The 17,710-nt window shown below is 44.6% G+C and overlaps 1 protein-coding gene across 1 annotated transcript in view; it reads left to right on the forward strand.

Moving 5' to 3' along the window:
• The window catches only part of SLC1A1 (solute carrier family 1 member 1), a 59,646-nt gene that overhangs the window by 26,842 nt on the left and 15,094 nt on the right, over window positions 1-17,710 (forward strand). Inside the window, exons 3-6 of the mRNA XM_048503886.1 lie at window positions 11,113-11,205; window positions 11,898-12,012; window positions 15,817-15,859; window positions 17,513-17,620. Of these exons, the coding sequence (XP_048359843.1) occupies window positions 11,113-11,205; window positions 11,898-12,012; window positions 15,817-15,859; window positions 17,513-17,620 (359 nt within the window). The remainder of the gene's footprint in view (window positions 1-11,112; window positions 11,206-11,897; window positions 12,013-15,816; window positions 15,860-17,512; window positions 17,621-17,710) is intronic.

The following is a 17,710-nucleotide window of genomic DNA, read 5'->3' on the forward strand; positions in this document are numbered from 1 at the left end:
TACTAATAGCTCCCATTGAAAACAATGGGGAATGGGGGCACCTCCTTTGGGGGTCCATAACTTTGTACCCCCTGAACCAAACTTTACCAAACTTGGCTGGTATCATCAGGAGAGTCTTCTGAGGGTACCCTGAAATGTTGGTGCCTCTAGCATAAAAACTGCGCCCCCTGCTGGCCGGCAAAGTAAAAACAAAAAAATTTAATGACCCGCATATAAGTCGAGGGGAGCTTTTTCAGCATTAAAAATGTGTTGAAAAATTCGACTTATACATGAGTATATACGGTAATCCAGGGCCAGACCAAAAAAAGTGAAAAGAATTGAGATTTGTGTGTGTATGTGTGTGTATGCTCTTGTGTGCATGCAGGGTCTGGAAACCTTCATCCTTTCAATTTAAAAATGGGCTTAGTCGGCCTTCTGCAAAGCACGGTAGCCCTTCCTGGCTTATATAGTATACAAGCAAAGCGTTTGCCTTTACCTAAATGCTCCAGTTAGCAGTTTAGTCTGAGAAACTGGGGTAGGCCAAATTCTCTGCCTACTTCTCTCCTATCTCTGACTTTACGAGCAAGTGAAATGCCAAATAGCTCAAATGGCTCTGACAATGAGCTTATTAAAAATAAGAGCTCAACCAGTGTCTGTAAACTACCAATGGGTTTGGGGAAATGCTGTGCAATCAGGGTGCAAACCACAGTGTATGGCCCAGATGTGGCCTAAGTGTTCTGGTGGTACTCAGGTACTGTTCTGCTGACAAGCACAGTAATTTTATCAGGTGCCTATGCTGCAACAGCCAGCCATAGTGTAATTGGCAGCTCTAAGTCTACTCCCTAAAGAGTTTGGTTATGCAGCAGTGGGCAGGAAAAAGAGTTGGTAGTCTGGTTTCAATGGCCACAACTGCATCAGAATCCCCAACAACCGCACTGCAGCATCTCATACAGGTGTTGTGGTGAGAGATTGGGGTTGTGACTGATGAGGCAGGCAGAACCAATCAGGGCAACAGACATGAGATCATTGATACCCCCTTGAACTTAAGATTGCTCCTTTGGAAACCCCACCAACTTTCTGCACCATTCTCATTGCCCACTAGCAGTCACCAGGTGCAGGAAGGACTGTTTTATGGGCTCCTTTGTAATTAAAGAGTACTCAGCTTGGCATCTGCATAGCCTGGCTGCAGGTCCCTGATCAAAAATGTTGCAAGTTGTACCACTGATAACTGCATGCAACTGCACAAGCATCTCCCCCCCCCCCCCCCCAGCCAGACAACACAGAGGAACACAGGATGGTACTCACCAGTTAGCAGCCCTGGAGGCCAAGACAGGAGTCTCCCAAGACTTCCTCCAGGATTTTGGGTTTCTGCTTTACTTTTGTTTTGTTCCCCTGAAAAGTGAAGGGAGTGACAGCATCTTCAGAGCTAGGAATTCCCACACTGAGTGAGCTAGAAATATTTTGCTGCATCAGTTTGGGTTCATTTCTGCTGACAAAGGACATCTGCAGAAACAGAATTCTTTCGAAGCATCCAGTCACGTCAGACATGGAAGGAACCACTCATCTGTATAGATCAGGGGTCTGCAACGTGCGGCTCTCCAGATGTTCATGGACTACGATTCCCATCAGCCCCTGCCAGCATGGCCAATTGGCCATGCTGGCAGGAACTGATGGGAATTGTAGTCTATGAACATCTGGAGAGCTGCACGTTGCAGACCCCTGGTATAGATGGCCAATCCCTCCACTGGGAGTCCTCTACTCTTCAAGGCCCATGCAGCAGTATTCTAGTGCAGCTACCTACCCACTCCACTTCCACCCCAAGAGAGGCTGGTGCCATCATAAATGCTTTCACATTTGCAATGTGTGTCTCTGAAGCAATGGTTAATGCTGGATCCACCTTGACACCTGCTCCACATGGCTGTACTCCTGCAGGAGAATGAGTTCAAGAACTGTGTGGTTATGCATGCCATTCAGCATAGTGAGACTCTGCCCCCCAACAAAGGGAGAGCCCAGCAAATTAATGAGCTGTCAGCCAGATTAATGGACAATAGCTCGGGCCCACTGTCCTGCCAATTTTCCCAGCCTAGATCACATACACTGGCCACTGCAATAAGGTAACACTTGAGGAGGGTTTTGGCTCAGTGAGCACCTATGGGCAGCACTGGGTTTTACACTGGTGCAACTTTGTGCCTCTGTTAAGGGGCATTTCCAGGCTGAAAGGGCTTAGGGTAAATTAATCGTGTCATGAGTCAGTCCCATGATAGTGGGAATGCATTTGATGAAGAGCCAATTAGGGAGAAAGCAGCTCTGCCTAGATCACATACACTGGCCACTGCAATAAGGTAACACTTGAGGAGGGTTTTGGCTCAGTGAGCACCTATGGGCAGCACTGGGTTTTACACTGGTGCAACTTTGTGCCTCTGTTAAGGGGCATTTCCAGGCTGAAAGGGCTTAGGGAGTAAATTAATCGTGTCATGAGTCAGTCCCATGATAGTGGGAATGCATTTGATGAAGAGCCAATTAGGGAGAAAGCAGCTCTGCCAGAAACCCAACAAGAAGGAGCTAAGACGCAAGAGGAAGTGTTGACAGAGGCTCTTCCCAGTCAGGCACCAGTTGAGGGGTCCCATAGTTCCCCAAGCTCACCTGCAGAATGACACCAGCAGTACCTGAGGAGTGAATTGGAAATTAAAAGATGCAGTGTCGCGCTCTAGCAGAAACGACACTTGCTTGAGAACAATGAATGATGATAGCTAGTCTGATGATGATAGCAGGATGATAGCTAGTCTGCCCAAACTTACCAATAATAAAAGGGATGGAATGTCCGGTGACAAACCTTCTACCAATAAGGGAGCAGGACTCATGAAGTGCAAACCCTCCTGGCCTCCCCCCACCCTCTTGGAAATCCTGGCCTCCTGATGAATGGACTGGAATAGGCTTTCTGTGTACAGTGCCTATGCCTATGCACGATTGCTTCCTGGGCTCAACTCCAAGCACTGAAACCCAACCCCAGAGATCTGCCTCAGCTAGCACACACCCCACAATTCAACCATGACAGCGCCTGTGCAGATGCCAATTTCTGGACTTTCTTCCATGGCCTATGTACATCGTGTTCCCAGGAGGTCACCCGTCCAGATGCTGATCAAGCTTAGACCTTCTTAATGGTGCATCACATATCTTCACAGCACGACTTGAGCCCATCCTTTACCCCCTTCCACTTAATTGGCTGCTGAGTCTGAGTTGCACTAGTTCTTGAAAGTCATGCAGCAGTGCTGGGGTTCTGTGCTGATGAAACTGTCCCTTACACTGGCATATTTTGAAGATATGGCAGCATAAGGGTCAATTAGCTCTCTGAGCCAATTCACCCCTCCTTTTATGATTGCAGTGTAACTCTCTTCCTTTGCATCACCCTTATCTGTCCTTGGGTAATGGAGATTTCAAAACAGGCAGATAAATGGAAATTGAAACAGTTCGATGACAGGGATTGTGGTGTTTCCAGAGAAATGGGCAAATCTGGCCCAATAACTTTGTAACAGATATAGTCCCTTTAGGATTAGTATTTGGTTAGTTATGTCCTGAATGCATGTGCCTACCACCTGGACTGCTGTTCTCTTAATTATCTATGTTACAATGCAAGGTGTAATTCTTTTTATTTTCTCTTAAATGGTCTTGTTTTATTAATGAGCAAGTTGCCCATAGTCTGGGCAAAGGGGGATAAGCAACCATCCTGGATCACAATCCATTCTTATAGCACTGAGATTTCATGGCTGTTCTGGTATAATGCATTCTGGTATATAAGTAACCATCACCTAAGCTTTGATGGCCAATAATAATATGCAAAACTGATTTGCACTTGTATCACTTATCAACTTGAAACAGGCAGCCCAGTGCAGGGGTGGGGGCATGAAACTCCCCCTGGAGCTGGTGCAGCCCTGAGCCAGCAAGGGTGCCCACCCACTGGTCAAGGAGCAAATGTGCTGGTGGGGGAAGGTCACTTACTCTGCACAGGCAGGAACAGGAATATTCCGGGAGTGGGCATGATCATTAACTTATCTTAAATGATGGGATCATTGGTTTTGCTAGGAAATGGCTATGCATTGGATACTGAACTGCAGTCCTAAAGGAAGTAAGCCCCTTTCTTCTGAGTAGACTTCTTAGGCTAGCTCCCTGCGTGTGGCAAATTGGCCATGTAACTCTATTAAAAGGTTGTAGTGTAACCAGCATTTTAAAAAAATCAACCCACTTTTGCCAAATACTCTGAGGTGATTGTATAAAACAGACCATTGTCCACATGAAGTTTCAAAAGAACTTATTTCAGTTTGTGTTTGGTAAAAGACTAACCACACTCTTAAACAGTGTGACAAAGGAAGTGATTCAGTTGCTTGAAGATAGGGCTTTTGTCTTTACTGTCTATATCTCATGCAAGCACAACAACAACCCATCGCCTGTCCTGGGAACAGGCCAAGTATGCAATATGAAATCAATCATTATAAGGACTTATGCCATGATCATTAAATATAGCTGTGTTGGCAGAGGCAGTTAAACAGGCCAGAATTTTGCTGATTCTATTTAATGACCAATTTATTGTGTGGGCTAAATGGAATGAAAGAAGAAATGGAATCTGTCAGTCTCCCTCTAATAGCTGGTGACTTGTTCTGGCCTTGCTGAAAGTTTTAAGAAAGGGATGAGGGAGATCTCTTGATTTACATTCAGGGATAACTTTTAGATTGTAGCAGTGGCTAATTTTTAAAAAGAGAAGTGGTGGAGTTCAAGTCTGTCTGAAAGATACACCTTGGGAGGTATGCACCATAGTGTCATGTTGTGAGGAACCAACCGAAGTCATTCAGCAAAAGATTCAAGGATACTTAATTAAAATCTTGTTTTAGGGATCAGACCTAGAAAATTCTATCAAATTAAGTCCTGGAACTATAGTGGGGGCTTTTAAAATGCTGAACTGTTTAAGGCAAGGATTTTGAAGCAGACAGTTATAACACCGAGTGGGATTTACAACTTAGTATGGAGACCTGCCAGTAGCACAGGAGCAACCACCAGTGCTCCTGAACTGACAACTGTCTTCTGGCTGCACAGGGACAATAGCATTAATCTTTTGAGTCAGGGCATGGCAAGCTTCTCTCCAGCCTCCTTAATATAATATCCTTGAGTATTTTTTTCCCACAGGAACCTTTAAAGGTAACACATATTTACACAGGGTGGGATATTGTGTCATGTGATAAAGTCAGTTGAGCCAGCTTGAAGAATAAACAGGGAAGAGCCTACATGTAGTGGCACATTTGCCCTTTTGTGTGGGCATGATATATAGGACTGTGAATACAATTCCAGTGCAGCCAAATAAAAACATCTATTCAGAGAATGGTAAAGAACAGCTAATAGCAGCACCATGATAGGGTGGCAAGATTCCCTTGCAGAACGACCCATTGGATACTCACCGTGAAGGGGTCTTCTACTGGTGGAACGGAGACCATCTTGGATGGGTTTCTGATCCTCCCGGCCTAACTGCCGGGAGGATCAGAAACCCATGCAAGATGGTCTCCACCTCCAGTAGAACCAGCTCTTTATGCAGAATGGATTTTCTGTGCTTCAGCATGATGCTACTGTATTATAAAGAGAAGTCCAAGTAATGTACATTGAAAGAGGTTATCTGTTGGAAAATAATTGAAATATTAGTACAAGATCTAAACATGAATGCAGACAATTGGTATAATCATGTATATTATATATTATATTATCTCTGGGCTATAGGAGGCCTTCCCTATCCATAGCCGTGCTATTTGGGCAGTACACTAGATCCCTACCTCTGCTTTTTTTGACATGATAGGATTTAGTTTTGCCTACTTACTATGGATCAGGAAAAATACTTGAAGAAGTCTGTTTCTTTCGCCGCCTCTGCGCCTATACCAGGAACAAAAAAGATGTTCAGGAAGAAATCTCACCAGGAAAAAATGATGTTTGAGAAAAGATCCCTTGGAGGGACCTTTGACCTTGATTGGGACTGGGCACAGGACTCAATAGCCACCTCTGTGATTGTGGGAGCTGTTACATTGCAGTCTCAGCCCTCTGACCCCACAGAGCTGAATTCCATGGGCTTACAGCCAGAACACCGCCAGCCTATCTGCTGCTGCTGCTAGGGCTGTATTGATGGAAAACAGAGGCTTTCCCAGTGCCCAGGGCCCAAGTATTCCACCTCCAGGGCCTGGTCTTTTCTTTGAGTGGGCAGACTCCAGTTCAGATGCCAATTCCAATAAGCAGCCTTTCTCAGCTGGTAAGTTCAGCCAATATGGCTGCAGCATTCTTCCTAATGGGTCCCTTTCCCATCCACCCTCAAGCCTGGCCAATGCAGCCCTGGAGACTCCTGTGGGGGAATAAACCCTTTCCAATCATCCCAGACACAATTTGTCGAGGAATGGACCTCTGTATGGGGCATTCCAAAGGAGGCACAAGCCAGTTCTGTCCCCAGACGAGCCTATGATTTTGGGCAGCCATTTTGAGAAGCACTCTAAGAGAACCAGCCCCTACCTTCCCAAGTCAAATGACGAGAAGGAGGAAACCCAGCCCCATTTTCCTTCATGCAGGCATGGCTTACTGCAAAGGTGCAGCTTGGCATAGTGTCCCAGTGAACCTCGCCTTGAGGCAGAGGACTCTGCCTCGGTTGCATCCGTTACCACAACTTCAGATCAGGAAGACAGGGTGAGGAGAAGGATTTGGGGGACAAGTTATGTGTCTTTTTCAATTGGAACATTTCACATGTCTCTTCAAAAAGGTCATTATGACCCTAAGGTATCAGGAGGAGGGGCAGCAGTCAGGCACTCCCTCCTGCAAGTTAAAAGCAAGGACATTCAAACAGCCTTCTCACCCAGTATTAGGCTGCCCTGTGCCAGAGCAGTTTGAGAAAGTAATCAAGTCTGAATGGGAACCCCAGAATATGTTTCTTCTTTGAGCATTCCATTAAAGAAGTTCTACGCATTATCTAAGGCAGCCATGGAGGACTTAGAAATCCCTTTGGTTGATGCTCCTGTAGTGGCACTCAACTTGGATGCCATACTTTCTAAGCATGGCGAAAATGTCCTAAAAGATCAACTACACGGGAAAAATGAGCAGCCCTTAAAAAGGCACATGAGGCTCGCTCCATCATGATCAGAACATCTGTGATTCTAACAAATTTTGCCAGGTGATGGTGGTCTGGACAGAGAACCTGAAGAGGGAGCCAGAGGTAGACCCCATTACACTCAAGAGGTTGCTTCTAAAGATTCAATGGGCAGCACAGTTCACTGCAGATGCCTTTTTGGATAATATGTAACTCTGTGCTCAGTCTCAGGCCACAAACATTTTGGTTTGCTGCAACCTGTGGATTACAAAATGGAAGGCAGACTCCCTGATCAAAGTGAACCTGGCAGCAAAAAAGTTTGAAGGTAGAATTCTCTTCAGCAAAGCCACGTTGGAAAAGGTACTTATTGAAACTAAAGAAGTGAAGAAGGTGTTATTGTCTCTGCCTGGTCTTGTTGGGGACTCCTGGGAGGAAGACTCGGATGGAGAGGAGGGGACAGTTTTGGTTTCAGATCCCCAGGCACTGCCTGTAAATGCAGAGCCTGACCAGTCATTAGTCCCTGTTCCAGAGGCTCAGACAGAGAGTGCAGACAGGGATCCACAGCCAGGTCCAAGGTCTGAAATTTCCCAGCCAGGGTCTAGCTCTGGGACACTTCAGCCTCTTCACAATGAGCCAGAAGGGACCCTTCCAGCCCCATCACCCCACATCCCATCTCCAGAGCCCCAGGAGCAATGCAGGAGCAGGCTGCATGCTAGGTTACAGTAGAGGAGATGCAGTAGCAGTTTAGCAGCCATGGGATGAGCTGACTTGGATGTTAAGTCCTTACAGGAACCAGACTACAGTAACTCAGCTGCAAGAGATTATTGCACTAGCGAATGGGAGGCTGCTATAAAAGAGAGGTTGCAGCTGTGCTATCTTGTGGCTGCAATGTTGTGTTTCAGTTTGTGGGTCATTGTCTCTGTTTCTAGCCTTGTGTTTTCAATAAATAAGTGGACCCGTGGAATAATGTGTCCAGACTGTCTGTTGCTTCCTGGGGGCCTGTCTATGACAGAAGGTGATGCCCTCTTCATCATATCATCAAAACACAAAGAGGGTAAAAGAAAGGGACAGTTTTCCTTTCACTCCTTTCATTCCTTTCCATCCTTTAACACCAGAGATCAGAAGGGAAACAGAACCACGGAAGAAATCGGACAGACAAAGCAGGTCCACTTCATTTGACTATCTAATCAGAGGTCATCCGGCACTCTTCTCCCAGGCTTGGGAGCACACTGTTTCAGACAAATAGATGCTGGGCATCATCAGAAAGGGTTACAAAAAATAATTCTCCACACACCCTCTTCATATTTTTCAAAAATTGCCAGTACTAAAGACACCACAGAAAGCAGTAATCCTTTGGAAAGCTGTGCAACATCTGGAAGAAATAGTGGCAGTAGAAGCAGTGCTGTGAAAGAATAAGGGAAAGGAATTTACTCATGGTTCCAAAGAACTCAGGAGACTGAAGAACAATCCTCAATCTCAAGAGTGAAAAAGAGGAAGTTATGAATGGAATCACTCCACATGATCCTGCAGGCATTATATCAACACAACTTCTTACAGGAAGCCTGCCTGCATACGCCTATCCACATGACTTCCCAGAAGTTTCTTTGCTTCTGTATTGAGGATAGACATTACCAATACAAGGTTCCCCCCATCTGGGCTTTCTGTGGCACCCCACATCTTTCCCAAGGTACTGGTAGGGGTGGTAGTCCCTCTCTGTTTATGTAAATCTATTTTACCTGTACCCAGATGCCTGCTAATCAGGGTGATGTCATAGCAGATTTTATCCAGAGACATACACAAGATCATCCAGGTTTTGAGTAACCATGGATTTCTATTAAACAGGAAAAAGAGTTGACTTTTCCCACAAAAGAAAATAGTATACTTGGGGGCGCTGATCAACACTGCCAAAGGTAGAGTGAACCTGACTGTAGTCAAAAGATGAAAGATTATGGACTTCATCAAGGCAACTGCCAAAAGAAGTCAGAAAACCTAATGGACTTACCAGCCTTGCTAGGACTAGTCATGTCAATTGTAGACAAGGTGACTTGTGACAGACTGCATACCAGATCACTGCAATAGGCATTCCATTCCAGAAAGACATTGCAAAGAAAAGACACAGATCTCTCTTCTTTCCACCACTGCTCAAGAGACAGTTGTTGTGGGGGACACAATCTGATCAAGGGTGTCCCTTTCATGCAGGTAAACCAGATTATAGTCACTGCAGATGCCAGCAAAGGCAGCTGGAGGAGGTCTCACTGCTTGAACCAGGTGACACAAGGAATGTGGATAGAGGATTCTCAGAACAGCATTAATTGGCTGGAACTGAGAGCAGTCATGCATTCTCTTATAGTGTTCCAGGACTTAGTAAGAGGTCAGCACATCCTGGTACAGACAGACAGTACCATCACTAAAGCACACATTAATCGCCAGGGAGGTCTCAGGGTGCGTCTCCATCATCAGGAGGCCCTTTCACTACTAGATTGGGCAGAAATAGGGCCATTAGGACCAAATATCTAAGTGATGTGCTGAACATGACTGCAGACTGGCTCAGTCACAAAGAAATAGGCCAAGGGAAATGGACTCTTCACCCCTCAGTTTTTCAGCTCATAGTGGACAGATTTGTATTGGACTTGTTTGCTGTGAGACAAAAAAATTGCTTAAGCAATCTTTGGAGCATTGCTCTTTTAAGAAAGTCATAGAGACAGGCTGCCCAAGTGGCAACTTCCCTGAAGCCAAGCCTCACCACCAGCGGACAGCAGCGGCAGCGGGTAGAAGGTGGGCGAGGGGGGGAAGGAGCCATGTTGCCATAGGCGGTACACTTCTGCATCAGGGAAATATGCTGAGTGGCAACTTGGTCATCTTTCTCAATGTTTGTGAAACACTATTGGCTAGACCAATAAAGGTCAATCGAAGCCACCTTTGGAAGGAGAGTCCTGCAACAAGTGGTACAAGGTAAGCACTTCATTCCAGTAAAAATACTTTACTGATCACAGGGTTTTTTCCCCCTATATTTGTTCCACCCTTAGGGCTGTGCTGTGGTATATAACCAGCCTGGATGACTGAGCCCCACTGTTGGAGAAAGATGCATTGGACTTACCATGAAAGTGTCTTCTCATCAGGGGGCAAAGTCATCCACTTCCCACCTCCCCTCCCTCCAAAAAAAGTATTATGTGGTGTGGAAGTAACAATAGGCACGTAGAGCAGTGCTTTTGCATGACTGGATAGGGACAGCACTTTACAGACCAGGAAAGCATGCATCTAATTTACATAGCCCTGCCTGGACAGCTGGAGGTATCACCTGGATAACTTTGCCCCACTGATGAGAAGACACTTTCTCAGTAAGTCCAGTGCGTTGATCTTACACCTTAAGATTCTTGATAGATCCATCAGTTCTAACAAAACAGCTTTCTTTTTTTCCTCCTTTCTTTTTTTCCTCCTAAATTATTAGCATTTTTTAAAAGCAGACTGAAGTACCTAGGTACTATTAGACATAATTATATTTTATTTACTTCATTTATTATGCTGTCTTTCTCCTCAGTTGGGACCCAGAATACCTTATATCACTCTCCTCTTCTGCATTTTATCCTCATAACAGCAGCCCTCTGAGATAGATAGATTAGGATGAAAGAAAGCGAGTGACCCAAGCAAGCATCCATGGCAGAGTGGGGATTTGAAGCTAGGTGTCCCAGATCCTAATCTAGCACTATAGCCACTATACCATGGTATGATTTTTTTGGAAGGAATGACTATCAATAGCGGTTATAATTAAACATTATCTCCATGTTGTGAATCAATATTTCATTTTCAGATATTGGCAATGGGCAACAGCTGAAAGGCGTTACCTTCATGTCCTGCTTGGGGATTCTTGAGGTTCCTGGCTGGTGGATACTAGAAATTAGAATGCTGTATAAGATAGATCTTGTACAGATATGAGATACAGATCTCATATCATGAAAATGAGGGATGCACTGAATTTGTTTATAAAAGTACTAGTTTCTAATTCTTTTTTTCTTTTATTTTGGTAACCTCCATAGGTGTTGCTGCTTTGGATTCTAGTGTTTCTGGAAAGATTGGCTTGCGAGCAGTTGTATACTACTTCTTCACTACAATTCTAGCTGTAATCCTAGGTAATTTGCAATCCTGTAACGTTTATAACCCTTAACTGTGCCTAAGACCAGATTCTTGGAAAATAAGGACAAATTTCTGTTCCCCTTCATGTTGTACTTAGAGGGCCGTATACATGGGCAAGTGTTCTACTGCTTCATGTTTCACTCCCCATGTGCAGTTTCATATACATATATTTCTTTTGCTAAACAATCAAATGCCTCTCTGTGGGATTACCTCATGAGAATAATAACACTTGCTGCTTCTCCCACAGAGATTTATAAGAATATCAACCTTTGTTGGAACAGAATTGGGCCAGCTATCATTCGCATTTTTATATACAATGTATAGCAAAGATTTTATTTTTAGAAAGTATCTTGCTTTTCTGCAGTAGTGTAGTAAGATAACAATATTCTGAATTGAAAGTTTTGTGAAGACCAGACATAGCAAGGATAGCTCAACAGCCTGTCTACTATGGACAACTGCAATATTTAATAAAATAATTTGTGCTCACACCCTAGACATTGGCAGTCCTGATTCAGCACCAGGCGCTGTCATACAGGACCTAATGAGCTGCCACCAAACCTGAAAGGATCAGACTCTCATTCAAAGGAAGGTGTGCACCTGGTCTGCCATTTATACACAGCAGATATGAACTATGTAGCTTTCTGCAAGATTTCTACCATTCAGAATAGAAGATTTTTCTCAATTGCAGGAATTGTATTAGTTGTGACCATCAAACCAGGAGTGTCCCAGAATGCTGAAGAAATTGATAGAATGGGCAGCACACCTGAAGTATCTACCGTGGATGCCATGTTGGACTTGATTAGGTGAGTCTTTTAAGTTCTGTTCTGTTGCTGAAAGATTGCACAATGAATTCTAGTGTCCCAGTGCAGAAATACTTGGCAGATCAAATGCCCTGTGCTGTAGAACTTTAGGCAGTACATATGTAGCAGTGAGTTATGGTTCGGAAGATGTTCCTTGTGAAAATAGACATTACAGCTGTTGTATATTAGCTTTCTTTGTTTATCTAACATCCTCATTGTTTTCCAAAAAGGAAGTTAACTTTTTACTCTTTGCTTGTTCTTGCAAAATCATTTTGCCATTAAAACATCAAATTAGAAAATGTTGCAAAGCTCTGGACTTGCAACACACTAATATTTCGGTGAAGCTACTACAATACAATAAAATGCTGTATATATTATCATGTGCCCTATGTTCCACCAAGTGAGAGAGAAAAGCACACATGATTGGATCCAGAAAAAGAGTTCACAACTGGGAGAACCTCTCCTATTTCCCCAGCAGCCTGTCCTTTATCTCAGAACTCCCCCTAAAATTTTCAGAGCCTCCAAGCAAAATGCAGTGGAGGATGTAGTGCTGCAGTGACAATGGATCCTCTGCTAATAATAAGCTACAAGTGGAAGACATCTCAGCAGTGCCCCGTTGTCTGGTAGCACTTTGCTTACAAGACTCCCTGATTCTTAGAGGGAGATTCAGGACAATCTGCAGGCTACTTGGAGAAGGGGAAAATTTCCACTCTACCACATCTTTCATGGACTGTTCCATGGTAATTAATGTTCTACCTTTCTAAGTCTGTTGACTTAATGGCCCTAGAAGATTGTAACTGTGCTTTGGATTGCACTGTAAATCTTTTTTTTCCCAAAAAAAAAAAAAGGATGTTGTGACAGATCTAAGCAGCATGCAGAGGCAGAAAATCCCTCACTGAGTACGTGAGTTACAGGCTAGGAGTGCGTAGAGCCAGGAAGGCAATCAGAGCTGCTGACAGGAGTGTAAGGAGTTAAACTCTGAGATCCAGAGTGATGAGACGTGTGTTGTGTTTGTGAATAGTATTGTCAGGGAGTATTGCGTTACTAGCAGGGAGAGAGTATTGAGGGGGAAGGACCATAGTCTAGCCATAGAGGGGAATTTTCTAGGGAGAGAATTCCTAGCTCAGATTCTAATAACAGAGCTAGTTTGTCTTCTGGACAGAGTGGGTACATCTGAGGGAATTGACTGAGAGTTTGTGTCCATTAGGAACCATTCTCAAGTCAGAAGGGCAATTTTACATTTCTTATTACCAATTCTCCTATCCTATACCTTGAGGTGTTTAATATACTTCTACTATTTTATTTGTTGAACTTTTAAAAAGAAAAACAACCAAGGATGTAGGTAAAGGGGGGTCCCAGGTTCAAACCCTCCCATTACATGTCTGAAGCTCCGCACCCGTTTGTGGGGGGGGGGTTTGTACTTTTTAGTGTTTTTTCAGTTTTTGGCCTGCAGGGGGCGCAGTTTTTAGTCTAGCACAGGGGTAGGGAACCTGCGGCTCTCCAGATGTTCAGGAACTACAATTCCCATCAGCCCCTACCAGCATGGCCAATTGGCCATGCTGACAGAGGCTGATGGGAATTGTAGTTCCTGAACATCTGGAGAGCCGCAGGTTCCCTACCCCTGGTCTAGCAGCACCAACATTGCCGGGATTTTTGGAGAGACTCTCCTGATGATACCACCCAGGTTTGGTGAGGTTTGGTTCAGGGGTCCAAAGTTATGGACTCCCAAAGGGGGTGCCCCATCCCCCATTGTTTTCAATGGGAGCTGGGGCTACACCTTTCAGGGTCCAGAATTTTGGATCCCCTGAATCAAACTTCACTAAACCAAGGTGGTATCATCATAATACTCCTGATACCACTCAGGTTTGGTAAAGTTTGGTTCAGGGGGTCCAAAGTTATGGACTTCCAAAGGGGTGCCCGCATTCCCCATTGTTTCCAAAGGGAGCTAATAGATGGGGAATACACCTTTGAGGTTCCATAACTTTGGACCCCCCTGAACCAAACTTCACCAAACCTGGGTGGTATCATCAGGAGAGTCTCCTAAAGATATCCTGAAAGTTTGGTGCTGCTAGCTTAACAATTGCACCCCTGACAGCAGGCACCCCCCAAATTTCCCCAGATTCTCCTTTTAAATCCACTCCCTTCAGCATGGATTTAAAGGGAGAATCTGCGCTCCCCAGTTTAAACATTGAAAGTGAAGCTGTTTCAGGGTGGGGGAGAATCCACCCCAAAACAGCATCACTTTCAATGTTGTTTTAACTGGGGACCCCAGATTCTCCCTTAAGGTGGATTTAAAAGGAGAATCTGGTCTCCCTAGTTGAAACACCATTGAAAGTGATGCTGTTTTGGGGTGGATTCCAGCATCACAGCGGCTGCCGTTGGGGGGGTGTGCAAAACTCAGATTTTGCACCGGGCTCCATTTTCCCTAGCTACGCCTCTGCCCGGAGGGGAGGGTAGAAAGGACTGCTGGCTGCCGGCTGGTAGCCCAGCCGATGAGGGGGGAGCAGGGGACCCTGCCATCCCTGGCCTCGTAGAGCTGCTTTTATAAGCACTGAGGCCGGGGGCGGGGGTTGGGGAGGCATGGCCAAGCCCCCAGGGGCAGGTGGGGGTGTGGCCCCACTCCTGAACCCACCCCATAAAAAATCTATACATACATCACTGAGGACAGCTGCAGTTCCCTATGCTGGTTCTATGTATTTGTTTTAAAGTAGTACCTTGTGGCGTTCCCCCACCCTCGCCCGGGCCCTTTGGGCGGTGTATCCTTCCCTCCTCCATAACCTGGGGGTTGGTCTCCCCAGACAATGACTTTCCCAATTGGCCCAAGGGCCAAGAAACCACTGCGCCCACAAAGCACTGGGTGTACGCGGCAGTCCTCGCCCACGCCACCTTCCTCCTAGTAGGTCTCCTTGCCTCCCTTACCCTGTCTGGCTTGAGAGTTCACACCCTCCCTCTTTGTCTCCCTTGTTGCTTCACAGGGAGAGGAGTTTCCAGGGCTATGCCTCTCCCCTGTGACCTCACAGGGAGAGGTGTTTACAGCTTGTGTGAACGACTCCCACCCTGTTACTGCACAGGGTGGGGACCAGCTTGAACCAGGGTCTAGGTTCTCAAAGGGGATCTGGACTCCAGGGTCCTCTTCCCTCCTTCCCACTTCCCACCATTGAGCTGTCCCTTTCCCTTGTCTCTTCACACCACCACCCACATTCCCTGCTGCTGCGGCAGCCCCAGACTCACCCTTTCCCACTTCCTTAAATACCTTCTGCCCTCTCATTCCTCTTCCTCATCCCAGCTGCTTCTCCAGCCCATCTTCTACAGCCGCCTCAGCTGTGGGTGGGCGGGCCCTGCCTGGTCTGAGCTGCTTCTTCAGCCCATCTTCTACAGCTGCCTCAGCTGCGGGCTTTCTGGGCCTAAGCCTTCTCTCTTCCCTGCCTTCCCCTTTGAACAAGGCTTCTGACGCCTCTAAGTCCTTCTCCCTCCCTGCAAGAGGCTCCTCTGCAGCCTTCCCATCTCCCACAGTGCCAGCTGGTGCGGGACTCAGTTGAGTAAGTCCAGGCGCTACAGCCAAGCCCGGACACACAGGGTGAAACATTTGGAGAAAACTCTCAAAATGGGGGTGGGGGTGTAAAACCTGACTAGCAGCGAAAATAAGAAAATTAGAAGAATTAGGGAGCATTTCTTGTAATTGTGATCTCCTGCCTTCATGAATTTGTTCAGAGGACTATGTGGAAAATAATCATTTCCGACATGTTGAAGTGTTTTCTACATATGGTTTGCATTGTTACACTGACATACCTTCAAATCCTTTTACAGGAATATGTTCCCAGAAAACCTTGTCCAGGCCTGTTTTCAACAGGTAGGTTCAATATGGGTATTTATTAACAGAAATAAATGGGTATTTATTTCTGCACATTTAGAAAACAGTATTATATAATTTGTATGCTGTAGGTTATAAGATAATATTTTGGATAAGAGTGCTGTGGAGTAACTGATATGTTAACAAAAATAAAGTCTCATAATATTAAACTAAGAGACGCTCATAAGCAAAGAAAGGATTCTTTGCAGCCTCCATAACTCAGCATAAGCACTAGAGTAATGGTTATCAATGTTATGATAGAGAAAGAAAGAATTAAAGAGAACAAAGGGATGTAATACAGAAGTTAAATCACAGTAATTTTTCCACTGAAACCAAGTTACAGTCTATTGTTAGACAGCAGATTCTCTAAGATAGTTAAGAATAGTTTTATCCATCAGTAAAGAAAAATATTACTATTACCATGACAGAAGAAAAATTATTAGAGAGCAATCATAAAGAAATTTACTGGAAATCCCATTTTATTCAGTAGGGCTTACTCTCGGAAAGGGTTCTTAGAATTGTAACCTTAACCATTTATTATTGTAGTCTGTTTTTTGTGATTTTTAAAAAGTAATAGATTAACAATTATTTTGTCAGTTATTACTATTCTCTATCTCACCAAAAGATCTAAGTGTGGTTGTGTGTGGTGTAATGGAAGTGACAGGAGATAAATAAAGTTGCTTTATCCTGAAATCCCATGCACATGTGATTTTTTTTTAGGTGGCAATATACAATGCTTCGCAGATTGTATATTAGAACAGCAGCTGCTCATAGGTCTTGTCTACCTCCCAGAGGGCTTGTCTACAAGCTTTTGGCGGAGAACAAGTCTATCCAATTTTTCTGAGTGGGAGGTAGACCAGTCCTCCGAGCAGCTGCTATTCTAATATACAATCTGTGAAGCTTTGAAAATTGTTACTTCTTTTTTAAAAAGAAAAAAACACATACACAAATCGCCAGGATAAACAAACGTTGTCTATCTTTTACATGAAAATGCCTATCAGATGAGCTGCAAGCAGAATAAACTGCTGGGAAGTTTCTTAAAATGGCCGCGGCAGCACAGAGGCTCCTGAACGGAGAAGAAAATGGCGGATGCTATTATACAAACTGTTCAGTGTTTCATAGTACACAGAATAATGGTTTTGTTGACAACAGCATTTTAAAAAAATCTTTAAAGCTAGTAAAGAATCGGAAGAGTGGGAGAACTAGGTAGGCACTAGGACCACAGAGGAGCATTCCACTACAAAGAAGGTTCAGGAAGAATTGGTGGATTAATTCAAGAATTTCCTGAGATCTTTTGGTGAGACAGAGTATAGCATGTTGCAACCATGAACTGTATGCATAAAATTTCTGGCTTCATCTTGCATCCTAGAGAATACTTTTACAATGAGAGCCAGGATGATATAGTGGTTAAGAGCAACAGACTCTTATCTAGAGAACCAGGTTTGATTCCCCTGTCCTCCACATGCAGCATGCCAGTCACAATTTTCTCAAAGCTCTCTCAGCCCAACCTATCTGTGCGTGGGGAGGGGAAGGTGATGGTAAACTATTCTGAGTTTCCATATGGTAGAGAAAAACAGGATATAAACTTTTTCTTCTAATCTTTCCCTTTCAGTTTTACTTAATTTGCAATATATATATTTTCTTTCCTTGTAGTATAAAACCAAACGTGAAGAAGTACTCATTACAAATGAAGCAGACAAAAATGGCACTATTCCTACAGAACCTTCTGTTACAGCTGTAATGCCAACTGAGGCTGCAGAGGTATGGTTATCACTGTTGTATTACACAGGCAGCCTTCAGAGGGATTTTTCGTGTTGCGGAGAGGGTTTAATGGATTTACGGCGCAGGTCC

Source organism: Sphaerodactylus townsendi, linkage group LG07 (genome assembly GCF_021028975.2).
Source record: "Sphaerodactylus townsendi isolate TG3544 linkage group LG07, MPM_Stown_v2.3, whole genome shotgun sequence".
NCBI lineage: Eukaryota > Metazoa > Chordata > Lepidosauria > Squamata > Sphaerodactylidae > Sphaerodactylus > Sphaerodactylus townsendi.